Source organism: Myotis nattereri (assembly GCF_964212035.1).
Source record: "Myotis nattereri genome assembly, chromosome: 2".
NCBI lineage: Eukaryota > Metazoa > Chordata > Mammalia > Chiroptera > Vespertilionidae > Myotis > Myotis nattereri.
The window spans coordinates 62,657,720-62,683,611 of record NC_138076.1 but is presented as its reverse complement, the minus strand read 5'-3'; the positions used below and the strand labels follow the sequence as shown (position 1 = coordinate 62,683,611).

The 25,892-nt window shown below is 38.6% G+C and overlaps 2 protein-coding genes across 3 annotated transcripts in view; one reads left to right on the top strand and one right to left on the bottom strand.

Moving 5' to 3' along the window:
* BORA (BORA aurora kinase A activator) overlaps positions 1-11,332 on the top strand; it is a 30,717-nt gene extending 19,385 nt beyond the window's left edge. Inside the window, exons 9-11 of the mRNA XM_081083104.1 lie at positions 1,110-1,702; positions 8,843-8,974; positions 10,984-11,332. Of these exons, the coding sequence (XP_080939230.1) occupies positions 1,110-1,702; positions 8,843-8,974; positions 10,984-11,079 (821 nt within the window). The 3' untranslated portion in view covers positions 11,080-11,332. The remainder of the gene's footprint in view (positions 1-1,109; positions 1,703-8,842; positions 8,975-10,983) is intronic.
* Positions 968-25,892, bottom strand: part of DIS3 (DIS3 homolog, exosome endoribonuclease and 3'-5' exoribonuclease) — a 43,106-nt gene continuing 18,181 nt past the window's right edge. Inside the window, exons 14-22 of one of the 2 annotated variants that reach the window (XM_081083103.1) lie at positions 25,023-25,150; positions 22,879-22,965; positions 20,156-20,312; positions 17,768-17,982; positions 17,495-17,663; positions 17,211-17,369; positions 16,376-16,498; positions 15,677-15,786; positions 968-1,547 (exon numbers count right to left, since the gene is read on the bottom strand). In XM_081083103.1, coding sequence (XP_080939229.1) covers positions 15,703-15,786; positions 16,376-16,498; positions 17,211-17,369; positions 17,495-17,663; positions 17,768-17,982; positions 20,156-20,312; positions 22,879-22,965; positions 25,023-25,150 — 1,122 coding nt within the window. In that variant the 3' untranslated portion in view covers positions 968-1,547; positions 15,677-15,702. Of the gene's footprint in view, positions 1,548-14,862; positions 15,787-16,375; positions 16,499-17,210; positions 17,370-17,494; positions 17,664-17,767; positions 17,983-20,155; positions 20,313-22,878; positions 22,966-25,022; positions 25,151-25,892 lie in introns of those variants that run through there. The other variant, XM_081083102.1, reaches the window with a different exon arrangement.

The following is a 25,892-nucleotide window of genomic DNA, read 5'->3' as shown; positions in this document are numbered from 1 at the left end:
TGTTCATATTCTCTATATTCCATATATAAGTGAAATCATATGGTATTTGTCTTTCTCTGACTGACTTACTTAACTTAGCATAATACCCTCTAAGTCAGCAGTTCTCAACCTTCCTAATGCCATGACCCTTTAATACAGTTCCTCATGTTGTGATGACTCCCCAACCATAAAATTATTTCGTTGCTACTTCATAACTGTAATTATGGTACTGTTATGAATCGTAATGTAAATATCTGATATGCAGGATGTATTTAGGCGACCCCTGTGAAAGGGTCGTTTGACCCCCCAAAGGGGTCGTGACCCACAGGTTGAGAACCGCTGCTCTAAGTCCATCTATGCTGTCACAAATGGTAAGGTTTCATTCCTGTTTATGGCTGTATATATTCACTCGTCTGTTGATGGGCACTTGGGTTTCTTCTATATCTTAGCTTTGTAAATAACAAAACAAAAAGACAACCTACTGAATGGGAGAAGATATTTGCCAATGATACATCCAATAAGGGGTTAATATCCTAAATTTATGAAGAACTCATACAACTCAACACTCAAAAGATGATGTTTTTATCCAATTAATAGATGGGCAAAGGACCTGAATAGACACTTCTTCAAAGATGCCTCATAGATGGCAAATAGACATATGAAAAGATGCTCAACATAAAATTGAAACCATAGTTACAAATTAAAACCATAATGAGATATCACCTTACACCTGTTAGAATGGCTGTCAGCTATAAATCAACAAACACTGTTGCTGGGAATACAGATTGGTGCAGTGACTATGGAAAACAGTATGGAAATTCTTCAAAAAAATTAAAAATGTAACTGCGTTATGACCCAGTGATTCCAATTCTGGGTATATATCTGAAGAAACCCCGAATACTAATTTGAAAGCGTATATGCACTCCTATGTTCATTGCAGTGTTATTTACAATAGCCAAGATATGGAAGCAAGTCATGTGCTGTTTTTAACAACAAAATTTTATTTCAGTAAACAATACAACTGTTAATATAAATCTATTTTTTCTGTCATGAAACATGATTACCATTTAGGAATGGCTTTTCCATTTTTAAGATTTTATGATGTAATTTTTCCCTCCCAATCTTTTTAGAACAAAGGAAGCTTACTTTTCATTCTCCTGATGCTTTGTCTGGAATAAATTCTAATGGAATTAGTAATCCATGTATCAGAAGTCCTTATATAGATGGCTGCTCACCAATTAAAAATTGGTCTCCTATGAGACTTGAGATGTATAGAGATGGAACTCAATATCGGACCTCATTGCTTCGAATCCCTTTTACCCTTGAGGCTCACAGTGAAGATGAAGAAGACAAAGCAAATGTTCCTTCCACAGATGCCTCTTCACCTGCCATGGACACTACTGGCGTCCACCTGCGGCAGTTGGATAGTGATGTTTCTCATGGCACTCGTTTAGTAGTGACTTCCATGTCTGTTACACAAAACCAGTCCAGTGCTTCTGCGAACGTCCTGGCACTGCTGCAGGATGTTGAAAGTGAGAAGGAGAATAACACTGTGGATATGGTTGATCCTGTAGAGACAGCAGATGAGAACACTTGGATTAAGGAGCCGGTGGATAATGGGAGTTCACCCATGACTGATTCCTTGAGTATTGAAAACTCTCATATGTGTATGTCACCTCTTGCAGAAAGCAGTGTAATTCCTTGTGAAAACAGTAACATTCAGGTAAAGTGTATTCATATTTTGTAGTTTTTTTAGTTGCTCCCTTGGTGTTCTTTAAGCCTTTCTTTTCTAAGAGTATGGTAAGAAAGAAAATGCATTAAATGTGAGGACCAAAGCATTTACTTGGAGGAGGAAAAGATGAGAGTAGAGAAGAATCAAGCAGCTCTGTTTTTTTTAAAGAAGCAGGAGTCAGGCACCTTCTCAGGGTTAATCTTTCTTTCGTGTGGAACTAGTGCCAAAGGAATTAAATTTCCTATATAGCATTTTTGTATTTTGAAAATGCAGTTTTGGTTTTCCTTTGTAATATTTAGTGAGAGAAAAAATTGAGCTTAGAGTACTTTTATGTATTTTTTTTGGCACTGTTTAAAAAAAAGTGATTTCATAACCAACATTTGTAATTTTACAATATCTGGTAACAGGAAAGTATGATTCATTTGACTTCATAACCAGCACTTGCTTTCAGAAAGCCACTTGTTCCATTAATTGCCATATTCTTTGAGTTAAGAATTTTGAAAGAACTTTAAAATAATTGGAAAGGCAATTATTACCTCTCTTTTCATAGTAATAATAATGCTTAGGTAATTCTTACTATATGCCTAATATAATTCTGAGCACTTTGCATGTGTTAATTTGTTTATAATGTTCACAACAATCCTGTGAAATAGGTGTACCATTATTATCCCCATTTTACAGATGAGGAAACAGGGTCGGGGAGGTTAAGTAAATTGCCATATAGCTAGTAAGTGGTAGAGCCAATATTTGAATCCTGACACTGGCTTTAGAGTTCATATAGTTTAATCCAAGTTTATGCTGACTCATAGCAATAACTACTAACGCCGTGTTTCAGTGTGCCAGGCACTCATTTAATTTTCACAACAGCCCTATAATGCTTTAGTGCTGTCAGTTTGGCATGCTAATATTTAAAACTCATGGAGGGATTCTAAATGACCCCAAATTAAGTATAATCTTTTGCGCATATTTTTGTGCCTAAACTGTATATCCTGACTTACAGGATCATTGCTAAAAAAAATAAAATAAAATACACTAGAATTACTTTTACCAATGTAGCTTCTAAAGTTGGTTCTTAACCCTTTGAGTGCCAACTAATATCCTAGGAACTATGCTAAAATTGCCAAGGCATTTTTGCTGATTTTACAGCAGTTTAGGAAAAAAATTATGAATCGCAAGTAAATGAAGTTACATATTCAAAAACTTAAGGAAACCTTTACTACATTGACATATTTAGCAATATCATCATCACTAATAAAAGCAGACTTAGAACTGAACGCCATTTCGAAGCTTTGATAGTGCTCCCAGCACTTTTGGCGAAAGGCAGGAGGAGTGCAGTCGCGCTCACTGGCACTCAAGGGGTTAAATGAAAAAGCACATACAAACTTGTTTTAAAGGTATTGTGAGCGTATTTTTCTCACTAACTCTCTGCTTTTCACAGCATTTATAGAAGAATTATAAAATACTTTCACTGAAATACACCTTAACCATCCTAGCCATTGGAAGCCTATCTCTCTACTAAATTTTTATCCACTCTAGGAAGAGAATGAATACCTGCAGGGATACTTCAGTCCGTTTGGGGAATTCTCATCCTATATAATAAAGAGCTAATATGCAAATAGTCATCACGCCCTCATACTTTAATGGCTCAGACAACACGAGAGAGGATTGGGGACCAGCCAGGCTCAAATGAGCTTGTGAGAGAGGAATGGTGACCAGCCAGTCTGTGGCCCGGGAGAGGGACAAGCCGCCCACCACATGGTCCCCGGCTCCAGAGGCTGTGCCTGCGGCTTAGGTGACGGACAAGCTGCCTGCCCCGCAGTCCCAGACACCAGTAGCTGTGTCTGCACTTGTGGCCCAGGAGAAAGACAAGCTGCCCACCCAGCAGTTCTGGGCACCAGTGCCTGCGCCTGCAGCCCAAGAGAGGGACAAGCCACCTACCCCGTGGTCCCGGGCACCAGCCCTGCGGCCCGGGCAAAGCCACCCACCCATGGTCCCCTGCAGCTGTGGCCAGCCTGGGCAAAGCCGGCCCGGGTCCTGGGTGCCTGCGGCCAGTCGGAGGGAAGCCTGGGTTCCGGGTGCCTGCCACTAGCTGGAGGAGGGAATCCTGGGTCCTGGGTGTGGGGTGAGGCAGAGGCAGTTAGGGGTGATCAGGCCAGAAGGGGGCAGTTAGGGGCCATCAGGCCAGTAGGGAGCAGTTAGGGGCGATTAGGCAGGCAGGCAGGCTAGTGGTTAAGGGCCAGTGGTCCCAGATTGTGAGAGGCAGTCGGACATCCCCAAAGGGGTCCCGGATTGGAGAGGGTGCAGGCCGGGCTGAGGGACGCCCCCCACACACACACACCCGTGCACCGGGCCTCTAGTACCATTATAAGCCTTTTCCTATATTGAGAAAAAATATGGTTCTTTGCTAGCTAACAGTTAGTTTCAATTTTACCCTTTGTTCCATATCAATCATTTTGTAATTTAAAAATGTTCTCATACATTCTTATTTTCCTACCACAGAGGTAGCTTTCAAATTTGAAGACAGACTTATTTTCCCAGGGACTTTTGACTTGCTTTATTGTGCATGGGTTGGCGTCCATATATTGTATACTGTTACCATCTTGGAAAATTCCTTCACCATACTGGGAATTCCCCTTAATCTCTCCTGTGTTCTGTATTCTGTTTTCTATATCCCCCTCTTCTCTTTCCTGATTTATTTCTCACTTTACTGGAACACATTTTCTGGTAGCTTTCCAAAGACAAAGTACATTTTCCAAGATACTACATTGCATGGCTGATCATGTATTCTTTACATGGTTTCATTGATTCTGTTCAGTATTGCTGGTGAGAGATCTGAAACCACGGTAATACTTTTATCTTTTGGATACTATATATGTCTCTTCAAAACCCCACCCCCCAGAACATAGGATGTTTACTTTGTCCAGTGTTCTGAAATTCCAGTGATTCTTTGGTGTGGGTTTCTTTTCATCAGTTGTCCTGGGTATTCAGAGGGCTCTTAACTGTAAATTCATGCCCTTCACTTATTGGCTCTTTTCTTGTAATATCTTAAATTTCTTCTCTGTTATTGTCACTGTTCTCTCTGGCACTCCTATTGATTCTTCAATTTTTGAAAAATTTTTCACTATATTTTTTATCTCCTTTTCTAACTTTTGGGAAGTTTCCTCAATTTTATATAATTCTTCTGAATGGGGCAGGGGGCGGGGGGCGTTGTTTTGGTATTGTTTTTAAAATGTTCGGCATGGCTAGCAGAGCGGTGCATGGTCTGGCCTTGGCCTTATTTTCCAGCCTCGTTTTGTTTTCTCCAGTCTCTTTTGTTTCAGTCCCAGTGGCTTTCCAGAGTTTTGAATAGTCATGTTCCTTCTTGTTGAAGAACCTTTGCACGCAGTGTAGAATTTCTTCCTATCTCACTTTACCTACTTAACTCCTGTTTATTTTTTAGTTTACAACTTAATGGTCATGTCATCAGAATAGCCTTCCCTGATCACCCTAGCCTAGCCATGTCTCATTATGTGCTTTCCTAATTCCATGGATATTTTGCATTCTTTCCAATCAGACTATTAATACAACAATCATGTCTTTCTGTTTATCCCAGAAGTTACTAAAAAACAAACAAATTAAAAAAAAAACTTGGCATGTAATAGCTGCTCATTAAATATTTGTGGAATGAGAGCCAAATGAGTGTATATATGAGTTCAACCAGAAGGACATATGAAGTGAGAATATGGGCCAAGTTTAGAATCCTGAGAAAAAATTGAGGGAATGGATAAAGGAAGCAGAGTCCCTGAAAGGGACTGAGGACTGGCCAGAGAGTAAGTGGGGGACTCTAGAAAAGCGAAGTGTGATGGAATATTTTGAGGAAAGAATACTTAGTAGATGCTATTTCATTTTATTGTGCTTCTCAGATATTGCATTTTTACAAATTGAAGGCCAGATCCTCTATCAGCAAAAAGATGACAATGGCTTTATTGCGATACTCACTTTTATGCAGTGGTCTGGAACCAAACCTGCAATATTTCTGAGGTATATCTGTACCTTCAAAACAAAAGCAAGGGTTGTAGGGCTTGAAAAGTGGCTGTTGGATTAATAACATAAATAATTTGGTGAGTGAGCAACGTCAAGGTGAGAGGTAAAAGGTAAATGGAAGGAAGGTTAAGTAATGAAAAAATATGTGTAGATAACTTCTTTGAAGACCTTAGATTTATGATAGCTAGGGAGTACATTAAAGTCCAAAACTACATTTTTGTAGTTTTTCTTTTTTATGTCGCTTTTGCTTTAGATGAGAGAAACTAGCATATTTATATGAATGAGATGGATAAGAGAAAAAAAAGAACAAAGAAAAGTAGGAATTGGCAGGATAACTAATAATAGGTATAGGTTATGTGTCCTTTTCAAGTATTTTATGGTCAGAATCTAGTCCTCATGCTATTTACAGCAGATGTAATAGATGTCATCTGTAAAACAGTGATTCATTTTATACATGAGGGAGCTGAAGTATGCAAGATGGGATAGTATCTAGAGCTCTGGTAGCAGGATTAGCAGAGGTAACCCTTCCACTTTCATAGGAAGATGGCAGAGAGCCAGGATGGGCGTCACTGCAAGTATTTGGAGCTGGGGGCAGGGAGAGTTCACATGGTTTTAAAAAACATGGGGAACATGAGCTTGGGGAACCCAGATGGCAGATTTCAGTTTCTTTCCCAGCTATTCTATCAATTTCTGAAAGTAACTTCTTTGAGCTTGTTCCCTCTTATTTAAAAAACTAGAGACCCAGTGCACTAAATTCATGCACGGGTAGGATCTCTAGCAGCTGCTGGCTGCCGGCCAGGGCCTCCCTTCCACTGGCTGCCTGCCACCGCCACCACCACCTAGTTGAACTACCAGTTGAACTCCAGTCAAACTCCTGGTCGAGGGGACAATTTGCATATTAGGCTTTTATTATATAGGATGGGGATGGTAGTAGGATTATAGAATAATGCTGTGATCATTGTGTTTAATGTGAGCATTAGTTTTTAATAAGTAATGAGACAGAATCCTCCCTGAAAGAAAATAAGCAAGCAAGAGGGACAGTGATGACAGTGATGAGGGAAGGGCAGGAGTGCTGAGGCCAGATTTCAAGGAACACTTGGTAAACCACAACTGTTGTTAGTTATGAACCTTAAAGGTTTATAGAAAACCACATCTGATTTATGTGGGAGAAAAGTAAATTTAGTAACAATGTGTAGCATGACTGGTAGAGACACCATGTAAAGGCAGCACAGTCCAACTAGAAGAATATAAATATTACAATCAGAACTAAATTTGAATTAAAGTTATTTATGGCCGGTGTGATCTTAAGGCAGGATACACTTTCAGTGAGTAGAACATGACTTGTTAACCTTTTTGAGCACCTCATCTTCTGAGCTTTAACATGATACTGATGCCTACCTTTTGGGGGAGTAAGGAGATGATCTAGTTGACGCATAGTAGGCATGACAGTAGTAGTAGTCTTGATGAGAGCAGTGGTCAGCCACATCTTACAGGGTACCATTAATCCTTTCCTTCCTCCAGGGTGGGACAAACTCTGGTGTGCCATAGTTGCTCTCTACTGGACAATTAACTTTTTCCTTAATATATTCAGTTATGTATTCAGTTTTGAGTTTATAAGCCAATTGCTTGGCACTGGTGAATAAAAGGAAGAGTTATTGGCATAGTCTCTGGAGGCAATCTGATAATTACATTTTTAACCAAACAGTTGGCAGAATGATAGCAGAATAGGGTGTTTCCCCTGGGATATAGTACAAGATTTTTTTTATTTTACACATCACAAGGGTTTCGTTCAAATGGAACATGACTCTGTAGTGAACACATACACATCCATCCCTGAATACCGGAAACATTTTTCTTAAGATGATAGAATGCACTTTCTAAGCTAGTCTAATGCTTGTGATGGGGGCAAGAGTACACACCTTTCCCTTCCCTCTGATCCTAATTTGCAAAATCGGGCTTAAGTGCAAGGTGAATCCTTGTGGGGTTTTGTGTTGTTTGGTGCTCAGGTAAATGCAGTGTGTGTAGTAGACAGGAACTTGGGATCCTCAGTCTTTATTACCTCATTTTCCCTGACATTAAGTTAACCTTTCTGAGTCTTAGCTTTCTCATCTGTGAAGAGGGTTGTTATAAGGAGAAAATAAGAATGGTATGATATGGAGTGCCATATAAAAGGCCTTGCATTTTTTTAGGCACTCAATAAAAATATATGTACCAAAACTGAAGTTTGAATACTCATAAAGGTAGATTGTATTTAGAGATGCAACTGAGCTATTTGGATACAAGCTTGGTAAATGTGTTGGAGGTGAAATTGATTGTAATCTTCACTTTCATCTACTGAGTATAATCACAAGGTAACAGGAAAGCATGTGGCTTATTCACTGATTCTAAAGAAAATTGCAAGATAGTAAAGTGACTACTTTGAAGAACCAGTTCTATGTAGAACTACCTTTTATGTTTATACTAGATGTCCGGTGCATGAAAATTCATGCACTGGAGGGGGTCCCTCAGCCCAGCCTGCCCCCTCTCACAGTCCAGGAGCCCTCAGGGGCAAGAGGCGATCCGGCGATAGGGGAAGGCGACGCCCCATCACACCTCTGGCTGCTGCCACTGCCAGCAGCGCAAGCGTCAGTCGGCCCTGGTTACCTGTGCCTCAGGGGGGCTGAGAGGACTGGGGGACTCCAGAGGCAGATGCGTAGTGGGGGTGGGCCTGGCCTTGCTGTGTGCCTGCCTCCACGGAGGAGCTGAGGGGACTGGGCGCTGCCATCTTTGAGGGCATGGCAGCAATTAGCATATTACCTCTTTCTTGGCTGTGGGCGCTGCCATCTTCGAGGGCGGGGCAGTCAATTAGCATATTCTCTCCTTATTGACTATGGACACCACCATCTTTGCGATAGCATGAGGGTCAATTAGCATATTTCCTCTTTATTAGATAGGATATTACTTTTGGTTTCATTCAGTATGATCAACTATTAGTTATGATAGTTTAACTATTCACTTAAGTATTTTTAAATTTACTTAAACATAAAAGCTCCTCAAAATTTTATGGATAAGTGAATTAGTTTGCAATGTTATTCTTAGTGTGTTTTTCCCCCTCTTCATTTCTGTCAGATGGATAGTGGCTACAATACCCAGAATTATGGAAGCAATATTATGGATACGGTTGGGGCAGAAAGTTACTACAAAGAAAATGATGTACAAACTTTGGAAGTCGAGACCAAACCTCAAGTTTTTAATATAAAGGTATGGAAAAAAACAGAAAATTTGATGTGGTTGTAGATTCTAAGTGTTCACTAAATGTGACTTTTTTCTACTTTTTCTCCTCTATTTTGCTTAAAATTTTGTTGACTATCATGTTTATACCTAATCCTTCAGGTCATTTAATAGCAGGTGAAGATGATTTTTAAATGGAAACAACTTTGTTTTCCTAACTCTGCTTGAGAGTGTTAAAGAAGAGGTTGGAGAGGGAGAATTAGTCCTACTTTAGAATTGGTCCTTGAAATCAGTTCCTTAAAACTGGGAATAGGAGTAGAAGATGCCAAAGAGGAGGAAACTCAGAGGTTTTTGCCTCTAATATTGTCTTAAATCCATATGTAAAAAAGAATTTTGATTATGAGAGAGGGAAATATTACAATTGAGAGACTATGTATCAAATTAAGAACATGAAAGGGTAAACGCTCTTCAAATCCAAAAGCCTTCATAGATTTTGGATGCTGAATGAGAACACATATCTACATTCTAAGTACTTATAATTTATACAAAAATATTCCATTGTTGACATTGACTGAACCTTCTAGATAGGATGGTTGTAACTGTATTTCACATTTGAAAAAACCCATCATAATTTCAGGCACTATCAGGAGAATCTTTAATTTTTTGTATGCCAATTTAATAAACACAGTAAATATCAGCAAGCGTGCTACTGAAGAGATCTCCAAATGAGAGTGAAGACTTAATATGGAGCCACAACTACAATGGGATTATAGTCCATTTCAAAATAAGATACAGGAAGTACTTCTTTTTTTAAAAAAAAAAGGAAATCAAATTCATTTTTATTCCCTGCCAGCACTAACACAACAACCCATTCCTCATCACTGCGACCACCACCATCCATCCCACACCCCGGTCCAAACCCAAATTAAACATCAGATTCTTTTCTTCCTGGCCAGGATGAGAAATTGTTAAGGAAAAATCCCCTTCCGTCTTCTCCGTGTCCTTCTTCTCAGTGTCTGGCTCAGTATGGAATGGGGCTTCTGGTGCCCCAACTGAAGAATTCTACATTCCTCCCTTCTCACGCCTGCCCCCTCCTGAGCTCCCTCCCCATCATCTGAAAACACGCAAAAATACACACACATTTCCTTTATACACTTGCTGGTGTTTATTCAAGAAGACCATTAATGTTTTCATCTTCTCATAGTGCCCATTTCTGAACCAATTTTTATAGAGGGATACACATTATTAAGTGTCTTCCTCTGGGAGACCCTGGGTATCACCTGTGGTAGATGAACACTCCAGCTCTTCTTCTTCTGCATTTGTTGGCTTGCTTACTGGAGGTTTTCCCCTTCCTGTAGTAAAATACAATTTTCTGATTCTTTCTGTCTTTCTCCTTCTCTTCATTCAGCTTAAAGGCCAAATTTACCATTGTCATTATCTTGGTAATGTAGCTTGGAAACAAGTTAAACACAGAAAGACATTGGTTTGGGGGAAGAAATTGGAAAATGATTAGGAAATGGGCTTGTAATTGAATGACAATGGATTGAATGAGGAAGTGTCTGTGGCCAAACAGCACAAGGCCAGAATCTAGGGTGAGGAATTATTGGGGAAGGGGAAGCATTTGAATAAGGGATTCTGACCTTATCCATTTCTTGGTGATCCAGTTGAGAAACTGACTTCCAATTCCCTTTAGTACTTGCAGTTTCTTCATCCATCCTTGTGTTTGGAGTCTTAGTCCTTATCTCCACTAGTCCACAATATCTTCTTAGTAAGTTTGGCTTTCTTGAGGCAACAGACCCTACTCAAAGGGTCCTGGCCTCTATATATACTCTCTAGGTCAATGAGGAGCCATACACTTCAGCTCTGATTGCCCAAAACCAGTCAGGAAGTACTTTTTGATACTACATATTGATGAGTAAAAAACCCTATCTTCACTGTCCCTTTAGAATCTGCATTTGGGTTTTAAAAAGTTCTCACAATAGCTGCATCCTCTAACAGTCCTATTTAAACTGAAAATAAGGTATTTTCTTCATTCACAGCAAGACCATAAGACCCAGAGGTGTTGGATGAAAGCAGCAAATCCTCAGTGCAGCAGTCCACAGAGCACCTCTGTCAGAACCAAAGACTATCGCTGAATAGCTCCTCGCTTATTTTTTTTCTCGCTTATTATTTATGATCATTATTGGGGAAAATTGCTTCAACTAACAAGCATAGCTTTTTTTCTTTCCCTCCTCAATGTGACAAATCAAGGACTTAGTGACCTAGGAACATCAGAAAAGCACCTGGAGCTTTCAATAAGTTGCTGAAGTACAAGTTTATTTTCTGTCAATAAATATTTTTGTACTAACCTTGAGTGATGTGTTTTACAATAAAAAACTTAAGCGCGTTGACTGCTCTATCCTCTGTCATAACGGGGAGGAGGAAAGGCCTCGTTTCTCCTGGTAGCTTGTGGAAGTGGAGTTCTTGGGGTACTGCTGGAGTAAGAATTTCTGGAGGCCCCCACAGGAGGATGAGAAAGGATAGAAAGCTTTATTTCTGTGGAATTACACCCTTGGGTTTCCTAACTCCCCTTTCCTTTAGTCCAGTCATAAAAGAAGTGTAGCTGGGACTTCAGCAGAGCTAAAATCAGAACCAGTGTCAATGTCCTTCCCATGATGGAGCCAGGTGCAGCCCAGCAACTGCCTAGCTTAGCTTATTTCCCCACTGTCCATTGTATATGGGGTCCCCATGGCCCTGGGCCATAGAGGCGAAGGCAGGAAAGCCAAGAGAATGTGTCAAGAGCAAGAAGAGAGAACTCCTATTTAAGCCATTATGTATTCCCAAATTTTCAAGTACTTGCAGTGGCCACACCCATTCTGGTTAGTTTCTGTTCCCAGGTGTAATGAACAGGTAAGCACCTTCCCTATGTCACCCGGTTTTACTAGGCATGTGGCTATCTCTTTGTCCAGTCCTTTCCCCCAGTGTTTTGCAGGAAATAAGCTGGTGGTTCCCTGGGGAGTGAAAGCTGCAGCAGCTTCCTGGTGACGCTGCGCAAATGACATGCCTACAATGTCTTGACTTCCCTTGGCTCCTTTCCTATCATTAATAACTAGCTAATTATAACGGTATCACTACAGGGTTAATGAACTGCTTATTAGTAAGCCTTACTGCACTTAGCAGTCCTGAGAACATGTGGAACTGTGAAAGTACAGATGAATTTAAATTTATAACCTATGTGAAAGATGTAAATCTGATTTAGATACAAAACAAATCTATCAAAGAGGTAGGAAGGAGGTAAGGCAGGTTTCCAAAATTTTTCATTTTTGAACTCTGTTCATTTCTATGTGGAAGTTTTTAGTTCTAGTGTTAACTGGCCTAGTGACTACTTTAAAAAGTGTAAATACTAGAAAGGTAGTACTATCAGCATCTTCATATTATATATTGCTGTCCTCATTAGTGGATAAATGTGGATGCCCAGAATATTCTCCATCCTTAGGGTAAAGACATCCTTTCCAAGTCAATTTGGCTAGGGAGAGGAATAGGAACATGGTAGAACCAGGATCAACAGTGGGAACTGGGTGACAGTGGAGTTCCTGTTAGGGCTTTAGACCTAGGAATAGTTGGGCAGATATGTAACTAACTTGTAAAAAATTTGTATTTGACTGGCTATATCAGGGAAGATTCTTTACCTTTGGAGAATGTATACTCGTATTTATAAATCACCTTTTAAAAATTATCTGATTCATAAATGAGTAACAGTTCATGTGCAGCCCTAGGAAATAAAGACCTAGTAACTTTGTGTCATTTTTACCTTTTTTTTTTTTTGGACCTTTTAAGCTTATCATGAACGTCCAAGAAATATTTCTTGAGGAAATTAAAAACGGCGGCAGAGTAAATGGATGCTGCATGAACATGCTCCCAGGAACAAAAAGTGTTCTTACCGAGTACTTGGCTCCTCCTGTCCCCCAGCACACTAATCATTAAAGTCATTAGCCTCTAGGTCGGGTGGGCAACCCCTGGCACGTGTGCCAAACATGGCACGCCAGTAACTTCTGCTGGCACACGAAACCCTCTCTTATAATCTTCCATTTACAATTTTTTTCTTAATATCGACTTTTTTATTTTTCAGATAAATTCAGTGTAGGTGCATCTTAGATAAATAATTTCACATAACAAGTTATCTTAAAGACCATAGACATGGATTGATGAGAGAGGCGAAGAGCAATTTCTATGCCTCTGCCTTAACTCTCCCTGCCTTCCTAGATCCGACCAGTGTTTTGGTTTCATCCACATACGCTTGTGAATCCTTGTTCTCAGTGATGAATTTTGTTAAGTCTCATAATAGGAGTAGCCTGCCGGATGAAAGTAGTAGCTCGTGCATATCTCTGAAGGTCATGAAATATAAACCTGATGTAAAATCTCTGTCATCAGTGATGCAGCAGCAAAAGTCCCACTGATAATATCAAATGGAGTCATAAAGTTTTCTGTTGGACTATCAGTGTACATTATACATTAAAAAATAAATGTATTTTTCATCATCATATACTGTGTTTTTGTCGCTCAAATGAATTTTATTATTTCTTCAAGGTTCTTCACATATGTACACCTTAAGAGGTATCAAGTAGGCGTAACATGTTCTCAAAACATTAGGGTTGGCACGCAGAAGAATTCTGAGTCAGAGATTTTGCTGGTTTTGGCACGCACTCACAAAAAGGTTGCCCACCCCTGCTCTAGGTCCATTGCTAAAGATATTTCATTAGGAAGTTGAGTCCTTAATCACATAGGTTTTAAATTGATATCAACTTAAGACTATTGCTATACTTAAGAGTTCTAAATTCTAGGGGTAGGAGCTTCCCTGGCTATGTTGTGTGAGTTTTTTTTTTAATAGCACAGGTGAAGAAACAGTGAACAAATAGTGACTATAACGTGGATTCAAACACCACCTCTGTCACTTAACTGCTAGAATTGGGCCATGAAAACCTCAATCTTCTAATCTGTTAAAGGGATAATAGTCCTACCTAACAGAGCTTCTTAAGTAAAATATTCCAAGTAAGCTACTTAGCATAAGAACTGGCACAAGTAGCATTTTAGATACCACGGCAAAGGCTTTAAAGGGGAAAAGGTTTCTGGACATCTTGAACTAGTCAATAGGGACTGATGCTTGAATTAGGCCTTCCTCATAAATGAGACAGAAGAGAACAAACTTGGAAAGATAGACATAAGGTCAGTTATAGCCTCCTTGCTTTACCAAGAAGTCTCCCTGTTCCTCTACTGCAGGTAAACTATGGTCCATTGGCCAAGAATTTTAAAGTAGTTTGGGGAGGGAGAAATCAAATGGATAATATTTTATGACACATGAAAATTATGAAATTTAAATTTGTGTCTATAAGGTTTTGTTGGAACATAGCCATGCTCATTTGTTTACATAGTCTATGGCTGCTTCACATTGTAAGAGCAGACGAGTTGAGTACTCAGGTGGTAACAGACTGCACGCTAGCAGATCCTTAAATGTCTGGCCCTTACAAAAAGGTTGTTGACTTCTGCTCTTGTCTTTGTCCATTACTTGGACCCAAGACAACTCAAAGCTATCTTCCTTCATCTGAAACAATTTCTGCCTCAGTATGTGGGTGTTTTCCTCAAACAGGACACTGGAACAAATCATTTAATAATTTCTGAGCACCTAAAAGTACACACTGTAATTATTCCCACTTAGTGTACCTCTGACATATATGCCAATTCTCTCATTGTGCCGCAAGTTCCTTCAAGGCACAAGCAGTTTACTTAACTGGTGATATGCCTGGTACGCTGTAGGTACTTTAGAGATTGAATAAGCCAAGTAAAATGTTTTAAGGTAACTCAAAATATTTTTGAAAGCACCAATTTATCATTACTAATTTTTGTGGTTAACAAGGGAAGTAGTCACTCAGACACATCAAATTGTAAAACTTCAATTTTTTCCCTTTAATATTTATTTACACAATCCCCCTTTCCAATATAATCTGATACAAAGGCAGTTTAATATAAGTAACATGATGTGACATTTAAAATACTCTTCAGTCCTTCTTTGGGTCCTAATCCCTTATTTGGGGGAGATATTTGAGGTGAAGGTCAAGAATGATGATCACTCTTATTACCTAGTATAAAGCAACTATTTTTCCAGTCTTGCCTTCCTACAATATCCAACTCCCAAACACACACAACTGTTCAAGCATCATTTAGGAACTGCAAGAGGCTTTCTAACAGAGAGTACATAATGTAAGTTAGGTAAATTAAAGACAGCACAGATTACTGAATTCCCAACAGATGTTGTCTTGAAATCCAAACACTGCCATACTAAACAACACAGCTTTCAAGATTTAGATAGATGGTTCTTTGCTTCTAAAAACATTCTATTTTTCTCCATAGGGAAATGGTAGTTTTTTTCTATCAAATAGTCAAATCACTTTTGCAAAGTTAATCTGCTCTTCACTGAGAACATGAATGCTCCCTTTAAATGATCTTTACAGATCCCTGAATTTGCTATCCTCACTATTTAAGTGATGGATATTCAACTCAATTTTTCTGCATAAATAGCTTTGTTCAGTCCAGAAGTAAATGACGGGACAGACACAGACAACAATTCAATAAAAATGTACATTTTTAAAATTATTAAAATGCACTTTAAAATAATAAACTGTTTCATACACTTCTTAGGATTAGAAATGTCCTCTCAATTTTTTTGTTTGTTATTAATTTTATTAAAAGGAAACCAACCCTTGAAATTTTTTTGCTGGCTATAGCTATTTTTCAAGCTTCTTCTTCTTCTTCTCTGGTTCACTGATGTCCACGTTTGAAGTATTAATAGGAATACTTATTCCTGGTATCTAAAGTAATACAAATGGGGGAAAATTAGGTTAAGTATAAAATAAGGAATAAATCTCATTCTCATTTCCCCTTCCCCCACTAATACTTTCAATTTCAAAAGGATATAGGGGTAGATGGGGAAAAGGTTTACCATACAAAGTATATATCTCACACACAGGGTAACAGTGGTTCAAAATGTTAGACATGATATCAACACATGAGAAATAAGTCATTTGGGAAGTGTGTGTTTAACATGTCCAATTATCCTAGCTGAGCCACTGTGACTGTCAGCATCAGAGCAGGTGTGTTGGGGCAAAAGAGAAGTTAAGAACCAATGTCTTATCTTCAAAAATGCAACTTCAAAACTGATAAAACTGAAAACTGACTAGGCGAGAGATCTCAAAGAGCTCTGCTTTTGGTACCAATGACCTCAGAAGAAACCTAGGTAACTAGGATCCTCCGGCCTAGGGATCAGTGAGAAATAAGAATTGCTATGCAAATATCTGTCCTCCACACTTAAAGAATTCCCTCTATCACTAAACAGAAATAACTTATAACTACATCTGTCTTTCACAAAATATATTCCGTTACAACGTAAGTTTGCCTTACCTGTGGTTCTACCAGGGACATTCGAATTTTCTGATGCTGAAGATTCGACGAGTCTAACATGATTTTCACTTTAACTTTATCAAATATATGGAACACAGTATTTTCTATTTTAAGTGAAGGTATCTAAACAAGAGACATTTTGCAATGTTTAATTACTTCTACAGACTTTGGGATTTGTTCCAATTCTTCATAATTTACCTTTTATATTAATTTAAAATTTTACTTTAATAAGATGTTCAATATAACAAAACCACTAATTTAGTAACCTCACACAAATGTAAGCTACCATACTTCCTCCTCTCATTAAGATGGTCCCAATATAAATAAATAAAAAAACAAAATGGTCCCAATATATATTCATTACTCTCAGGAGTCTCACCAGCACATTGTTGTGAACAATACACAAAGGTACTGAAGGCAGAGATTATTGTTTTGCAGTTCTACTAAGGTTAGGGAAGTAGGGAGTGTGTCAGATAAGCGACATTGGAAACAAGTTAAAAAATTCCCTTCGCTGGGCTCTAAACAGTCATTTATTTATTCCTTCACTTTAATCCATCTCTGCACCTAAGGAAAGTGTAATTCAAGTTTTCCTTAGAGAGGGAAACTTTACATGGTATAAAAGAAACCATGGCCAATGTTGTATGCTGGACAATATGCTGAGAAACTGAGTATAATTGTTTGGCACAATTAAATTCTGCAGGGTACAAAAAACAATTTTACCCTTTATAGGTACCCTTTATAGGTACCATTAACCTATCAAAAAACAAAGTGCCTGCCCGCCCCCCCCCACCCCCACCAAAAGAAAACAAAAATAAAAACATTAGAAATACTATACCTCATCATCATAAATAAGCCGTGGCTTGGGTTTGTCCTTTTCTTCAAAAAAGACAGTACCTTCTAATCCATATTTTGGAATTAACACCACAATAGCATTTTTTTTCACAAAAAGAATATAGGCCTCTTCACTTACTATTCCTTTGCTTTTGAAAAATAGCTGTAAAATAACATACAACCTTAAGAATTGTCTTAAATATTTTTAAATGAACAAAACAATTCTGAACATAAATTAAAAATGAACAAAACTTCATCTCTCCTAATATTATCAAGAGAGGGCAATACCTGGGTATGAAAAGCCACTGATGCACGTTGGGCATATTGAGCCATTTTGTGCCGAAAATTAAGATTTTTACATAAATCTGCTAGCTTATGTTTGTCTGTCAACTCTGGATAAGTACAGTCAGCCCCAATAGCCACAGCCAACAGCCGATGAACAATGATGTCCGCATATCTAGATATATAAAGGTGAAACAAGAACCATGCAACATCAGCATTAAAATGTCTTGTCAAAATTAACTATTTTCTATTTCCTTTCATTTCAAAAGGAAAAAGTACCTTCTGATGGGTGAAGTAAAATGTGTGTATATTGGGGATGCTAAGCCGTAGTGATGAAAATCATTATCCATTCCAGAGCAGAAGTACACAGCTTGCATCATGCAGCGAGTGGCTAATATCCTTAACAGAGTGTTTAGATATGGGAAAGTAGCAGAATCAGCCTGATCCAAAGAGTCAGCCAAAGCCTTGGCAGTATCAGTTTTAACTTCCAAATTCTGTGAAAAGAGGAGAAAAAGAGCACTACATTTTAAAATCAGTACCACCATGTATCCAAAATATAACAAATCAAATTGAACAGATAATAAGTGTTTATTTCTGATCAGATACGTATTTATACCTTTTATCCTTCACCTAGGAGACTAAAAATAAATTTATAAAAAACGTAATATGCTAATTAGACTGGATGTCCTTCCGGACAACCTTCCAGGGGAAGCCGGGGCTGTGAGGGAAGCACGGGCCCCGGGTGCCTGCCAGTGGCCGCAGGGAAGCCCAGGTCCCGGGTGCCGGAGGAAAACCAATGCTGGCAGCCAGGGGAAGGAAGACCTACTCTTGTACAAATTTTGTGCATCGGGCCTCAGTCCTATATAATAAAGAGGTAATATACAAATTAACCCTCACGCCCTCACAAGTTGGCTGCCTACGACCAGGCTGGCAGGGGGTTAGTGAGGGACAATCAAATGACTGAACAGCAGGCTGCGTGGGGTGACCAGACCAGCAGGGGAGGGCAGTAAGAGGTGACCAGGCTGGCGGGGGGGGTGCAGTTAGGGGCGACCAGGCTGGTGGGAGGGGTTGTAGTTGGGGGTGACCAGGCCAGCAGGGGGGGCAGTTGAAGGCAATTAGGCTGGCGGGGGGAGGGGTGTGAGGGGCGACTAGGCCAGTGGGGGGGGGGCAGTTGGGGTAACCAGGCTGGCAGGGGGAGGCAGTAAGGGGTGACCAGCCTGGCAGGGAGGGGGCAGTTGGGGGCTACTTGGCTGGCAGGGGGTGCAGTTAGGGGTGATCAGGCTGGCACGCAGATGCAGTGAGGGGCGATCAGGCCGGCAGGGGGGCAATTAGGGGCAACCAGGCAGGCAGGCAGGTGAGCAATTAGGAGCCAGCGGTCCAGGATTGTGAGAGGGATGTCCGACTGCCGGTTAAGGGGATCAGGCCTAAACCGGCAGTCGGACATCCCCCAAGGGGTCCCGGATTGTAGAGGGTGCAGGCTGGACTGAAGGGACACCCCCCCCCCCCCGCCGTGCATGAATTTCATGCACCGGGCCTCTAGTAAATTTATAAAAAACAATAATTGTTCTGTGAAACATCAAAGCTTAACATTTTCTGAATGCATTTAAATACACTGAAGGATCAACATTCTCAAGAAAGGATGGTGGGCGCAGCAGTGCTGTTTCTCAAAGCCCAATTTGTGTCTTCCTAATCTTTCCTGGGTAGGAAAAAAACCATCAAAACAGATTTGCATGTCTGGATTTTCTCTGCAGACATTTTCCTTCCATTCAAATTAGAATTAAAGGCCAGAGACAAACTATATTGGTCACTGCCACTCAATGTTGTGGTACATCGAATTTAGCTGCATTATTATTCACTGGGAGATGTGGCAAACATGCTTAAACCCTCCTTCCTCTACCCAGGTTTTAGGAAGAAATAAGACAAGAATAAATCCCCCAATTTCTAGCATAAGCCTTAGAGCAGAGAAGATGGTGAATTTGTTCTGATGGCTATGATAGGGATAAGCCCACCATAATGGTCTAAAAACTCAGAAACCAACACCATCCTGTTAGAATAATTCAAAACAACTCCTTCCAGCTGTCTTCTGGACAGGAAAGATGAGACCTGAACAAGTGATACAAAGAAAATCAATGTAAGCCATAGTCACCCCAAGGGTAACGGTATTTATGCCTAAATGAAAATCTACTAACTAGAGGCAATGGGAGTATATGAGGCTGAGAAAATGCTGCCCTTTCTATATTTTTCCTTTTTCCATATGTGAAATAAGTGGACTTCCTTCTTAGGAACATGATATGAAGAGGGTTTAACTGAGTTAAAGGTAAAGAGAAAGAAATTATTTATAAGTCTCTTAGGCAGTTCAGAGGAGGCATGAAGTAACATAGGCACGAGGAACATGTATAACGGCACAGAGATATGGAAGAGCTTATTATGTTTAGGGTACTGCAAATAACTTAAGTCTACATAAATGAATCAAATTAATATGTTGTACACCTTAAATGTACACAATGTTTTTTGTGAAGTATATTTCAGTAATTAAAAACTAAGAACTACTGGCATATTTTTGCATCAAGAAACAAGAACATTTTTATGGAGATGTAAGTAGATTATTCAGTGTAATGGATAGATCACAACACAAGTATAGATTACTTTCAAACTACAGGACCTTACCTTGGATTTAGCTGCCTTAACAAGAATTTCATAATTTGATGGAGGAGGAGCAGGATGTTTTCGAAGCAGAGCATGTTCAGAAAACTCTTCATGAATTTTTTTTGCAACAGAGATATTGGCAAGTAACATAAATTCTTCAACCATGGAATTTGTTTCTCTGCCAATGGAAAAAATCACTAAATAAGGAAGGAGAATCTGAGACTTCTATATATCATATTTATTTACAGGATACCTTTTCTACCTACAAGATAATAGAAAAATTTCCTATATAAACATACATACGTGTGTGCACATGTATATTTTTATAACTTAGGGCTCTTTCATTTCTCTCCTATTATGCTAACAATCTTTCACTATGCATCTACTGTGTAAGAAAATCTCGTGCTAGAGAAGACTTTACAAATTGCATTAAAAAACAGAAGTTTTGCTAATTTTAATATATAAAATCTAAATCATAAACATTTTTACCTCCTTTTACGAGCCCAAATTAAAATAGATTTTTATTTAACTACAAATTCATAAAAATAAAGTTTACTAAGAAAAATTAAAAGTTTGTCATGCACATTTTGGTTTAAAAATTTAAACTTTCACTGATAAATCAGCCAAATGAAGAGATCATATTTATAATAACTACTCTAGATACTTACTATAGGTCAGGCATTGTGCTATAAGTGCTATATGTATTGTGTCACATATATATATGTGTATGTATATGTATGTGTGTATATGTGTATATATACACACACATATATAATTTATTCTTCTGTAGATAAGAAGACTGAGTATTTTTCTCTGCTCAAGGTCAGAGTTATTAATAGTAGCAGGATCCGCCCTAGGTGGTTTGGCTCAGTGGATAGTGTTGGCCTATAGACTAACGGGTCCCGGGTTCAATTCTGGTCAAGGGCACATACTGGGGTAGTGGGCTCAATCCCCAGTAGGAGGCGTGGAGGAGGCAGCCAATGAATGATTCTCTCTCATCACTGATGTTTCTATCTCTCTCCCTCCTCTCCCTTTCTCTCTGAAATCAATAAAAATATATTAAAAAAATAGTAACATGATCCAAGTTCACATAACTTACATCAAAACTCTTAAGCAATCTGATATTGCCTTTTAATATAGTCTATGTCCACTTAAAACTTAGTTTAATAAATTATCTGCCTTCTGTTTACATGGTTTATTTCTCCCAAGTCACTGAACATGCATTATTCATCTTTCAATCCTGTTTCCATTTTAAATAACATCTTATAACTTCTTGACAAGATTGCTAAAGTTTATTAATTTTTAAATATTACTAACATCTCCTATATCTTTAAAACTTATGGGGACAATCTCTTAGAAATGTTTTCTTCTAATTGGTAGTAAGAAATATATAGTGTTCTATTTTGGCATTAGATTCAATTTTTTCCTTCAAAAAAGCTCCTACTGTTGGGCTCACTGTTCATACTAACATTAAAACTTATTTGCACAGAAGTCCCCCCCAACTAAGGTATTTTTTAAATTTTAGTTCTAATGCTATGAGGCACATACTGATTCTAACTAACCAACAAGTATATTCTCATTTCAATTCTCAGTCATCTAAGAAAAGTATAAATGCAAAATTAATTTCAGAATTACCTTATATAAGAGGCATGGAAAAGAGGCCTAATTCTGATTTAACCAACCATTTCCTTACTTCCTAAATCTTAACTAAATCAATTCTATATAACAGTGGTTCTCAACCTTCCTAATGCCGCAACCCTTTAATACAGTTCCTCATGTTGTGGTGACCCCCAACCATAAAATTATTTTCGTTGCTACTTCCTAACTGTAATTTTGCTACTGTTAGGAATCGTAATGTAAATATCTGATATGCAGGATGTATTTTCATTGTTACAAATTGAACATAATTAAAGCATAGTGATTAATCACAAAAACAATATGTAATTATATATGTGTTTTCCGATGGTCTTAGGTGACCACTGTGAAAGGGTCATTCGACCCCCGAAGGGGTCACGACCCACAGGTTGAGAACCGCTGTTATATAATAAAAGGGTAATAGCAAATCGACCAAACAGTGGAATGACCAGTTGCTATGACGTGCACTGACCATCAGGGGGCAGACACTTAACGCAGGAGCTGCCTCGGGGTGGTCAGTGCACTCCCACAGGGGGAGTGCCGCTCAGCCAGAAGCTGGGCTGACAGCTGGCGAGCACATTGGCGGTGGCGGGAGCCTCTTCTGCCTCAGCAGCAACGCTAAGCATGTCAGACTGTCAGTTGGACATCCCCCGGGGGCTCCAGGACTGCAAAAGGCCAGGCTGAGGGACCCCCCCCTACCCCTCGAGTGCACGAATGTTGTGCACTGGGCCTCTAGTAAAACAATAACAATAGTAGCTGAGTATAACATCTGAGCCCTCTTGACAATACCTCTGAGTTATGTAGCATTATTAGTCTGAGGCACCGAGAGGTCAAATAACTTGTCCAGCGTTGTATAGGCAATAGTGGCAGAAGTGGTGTCCAAACCTCGGCAGTCTGGCTTCTAAGCCTTGTGACCACTATTCCATCCTACCACAGTACATTCTACACTAAATATTTAGGAAATTAATCAGAGCAATCCTCTTTTACTTACCATAACTATTACTAGTCAAATTCTAATTTGGCCTAAATTATGTTTTATTTACTAACAAACCAGACATTACATTTAAAATCAAAATCTTATCTAATGGCCATCAAAAAAAAATGCATACCTAAGTTCCTTGGTCTGTAGATCTATAGGATCATGAGTTTCACTGTCCATGTGAAATCGAACTTCTGGAGAAGAAAGAGTCAAAGCCCTAAATAAAAATTAAAGAGGTGAATTACTCAAGTGAACCAATAATAGACTTAATTCTGGAAGTGATTCTTTTAAAACAGAAAATGATTATAGCAACTATGCAAGTTATTCTTCTGAAGGCTTTGGACCACCTGTTAAGTTTTACAGATCTACAATGCACTTAATAAGAAAGCATAATAGCAACACAATAAAATAAGAGTCCCTGTGCTTTTGAGGTTTTCCATATCTTCTTGTCCCCAAACTATGAGATTTCAGTTACATGGGTTTGTAATCACTTTTACAAATAAAGAAGGTTATTGGCATCATATTATTTACCATGGAAAACCATATATTGGGGTGAGGGATGATAAAGAGAGGCCAAAAGGAAGCTGCTATGGGTAGATCACTGACATTAGAAGATCAACAGTTCAAAAGTATCTTCCCCATAAACTCAACCAATGGAGAAGAGACTGATAACTACAACTACTAATATGTTACAATCACTGATGGCTATTAATATTTGAGTGCTATGTGTCAGATAACATATTATGCTAAGTGCTCTACATGCTTGGTTCATTTAATGACTTGGCAATTTCTCCTTTGAAGAGTAAATTCCCACAAGCCAGGTAAGTCTAAAGTTTCTTTGCCCCTTGATGCTACTTTCACGAGGTCAGCTGTAAATCAACCTAAAACTGACAATTTTAATGAGGCTGAGTTACCTTGTACAATCATGGAAAAGGTGAAAAATAGAGATGATATCCAAATTCATTTTCTCCCTTAACTCCTCAACTTTTTAGAGGAGCTACAAAAGGAATACTACCAATGAAATCTCAACAAATATTCCTTTCTTGCCCTGCAGTATTTACAAGGTTCTTCATCAGATTTATTATGTGTTTATTAATGTATCTTTACTTAAAAAAGCAAGGTATACCAATCATATTTTGATCACTTTTTTCTTCACAGACCACTATATAAGACATAATATTTATTCTTTTAGACATAATTTAAGATAAGACAGAACTTCTCCTTTAAGGCAAAGGATGTGATTTTATTTTTTAATGATAGTTTTATCAATTCTCCCTAAGACTGAGAAGATTCAATGACAGCTTCTACCAGTAAATGACCTTCTATTTACAAAATTAAAGACCATTTATAACTTAAAAAATATCTTTTCTACCCTAATTTTAAGAAGCTATGTTACAATGCCAAGTTTACATCTTACTTTAAAACCATTAAAATAGCCCTAGCTGGTTTGGCTCAGTGGATAGAGCATCGGCCTGCGGACTGAAGAATCCTAGGTTCTATTCCGGTCAAGGGCACATGCCTGGGTTGTGGGCTTGATCCCCAGTAGGGGGCCTGCAGGAGGCAGCCAGTCAATGATTCTCTCCCATCATTGATGTTTCTCTCTCTCTCTCTCTCTCCTCTCTCTCTCTCTCTCTCTCTCTCTCTCTCTCTCTCTCTCTCTCTCTCCCTTCCTCTCTGAAATCAATCAAGATATATTTAAGAAAAATAAAAATGCCAAAAAAAAAAACCCACCATGAAAATAGCCCCACCTGATTCTCTCATCATTGATGTTTCTATCTCTCCCTTCCTCTCTGATATAAATAAAAATATATATTTTTTAAAAAGGTAGGTAGAAGTAGATGTGTCTACATCAAGCATGTCAAACTCAAAGGCTAACAGGGGTCAAATAAACGAGGCATGTGGCCATGGGCCGCCAGTTTGATATGCTTGCCAGCCGTGGGCAAACTACGGCCCGCGGGCTGGATCCGGCCCGTTTGAAATGAATAAAACTAAAAAAAAAAAAAGACCGTACCCTTTTATGTAATGATGTTCACTTTGAATTTATATTAGTTCACACAAACACTCCATCCATGCTTCTGTTCCGGCCCTCCGGTCCAGTTTAAGAACCCATTGTGGCCCTCGAGTCAAAAAGTTTGCCCACCCCTGGACTAGACCTTATTCATCCTATTAAATAAATAATTATTATCCATGATAAGACACTTTAAAGAGTTCGAAAGTTATCTTAACAAGATAAATGAATTAAGAACTATATTAATAGATAATTTTGAAATGTACCCTTTTTCGATTCTTCTTTTTTTCAAAATTTTAGCTAATTTATTTAGTCCACGGAGACTAATGGTAATGTCATCATTCATGGTTGCTGAATCAATTCTCATTTGAGCTTCAGCATATGTAAGGGAAGCCTAAAGAAGAAACCATATGTTAATATAACCCTTTCAAATTATAAAGACTAGTTTACTACATTTCTTATATTTCCAATACATAAAATCCATGCTTTTGAAAAAACTAAGTATCATTAACAAAGGAGACATTCCTAAGTGTAATATTTATATTCCACATCTGATTTCTGGTTCATTAATTTATCTGATGCATTATGCTACATAAGCAAACTTAAGTTAAAGTAATATGGCAGTATTGTTAGTATATAAATTGCTTAAACTCATCTTACTTTCATATAAATAAAGTATAAATACTCAGGTAAGGAGAAAATAAGATTTGATTATTCTCTGATAATAACTGTAGAGTGAAATACTTTCTACAAGATATTAATCCCCTACACAATGGCAAACAATTAAAGAAAACTTTATTAAGTGCATCGGGCCTCTAGTTTAAATATAAAATCTAGGAAGGTTTAAATCATAGCACTGTCAGTCTAACACAGCTTTCTTTCCAACTGCCAGTTCATCATAACAGAAAGAATGTTGTTAAAGGCAGAGAAAAAGCAGATAAATTTTAGAAATGGAACATTGGAAGGAAAGGGGTTTGGCAAACCTTAGGGGAAGACTCGGGGTAAAATAAAAATAAAGGGAATTGGGGAGAAGTACAAAAAAAGGAAAAAGATGAGGAAGACATTCTGTCTGAACACAAATCTCAGGCTAGGTCTGCTGCAACCCAACACTGATTAGTAAGATAATTTCTATGAAT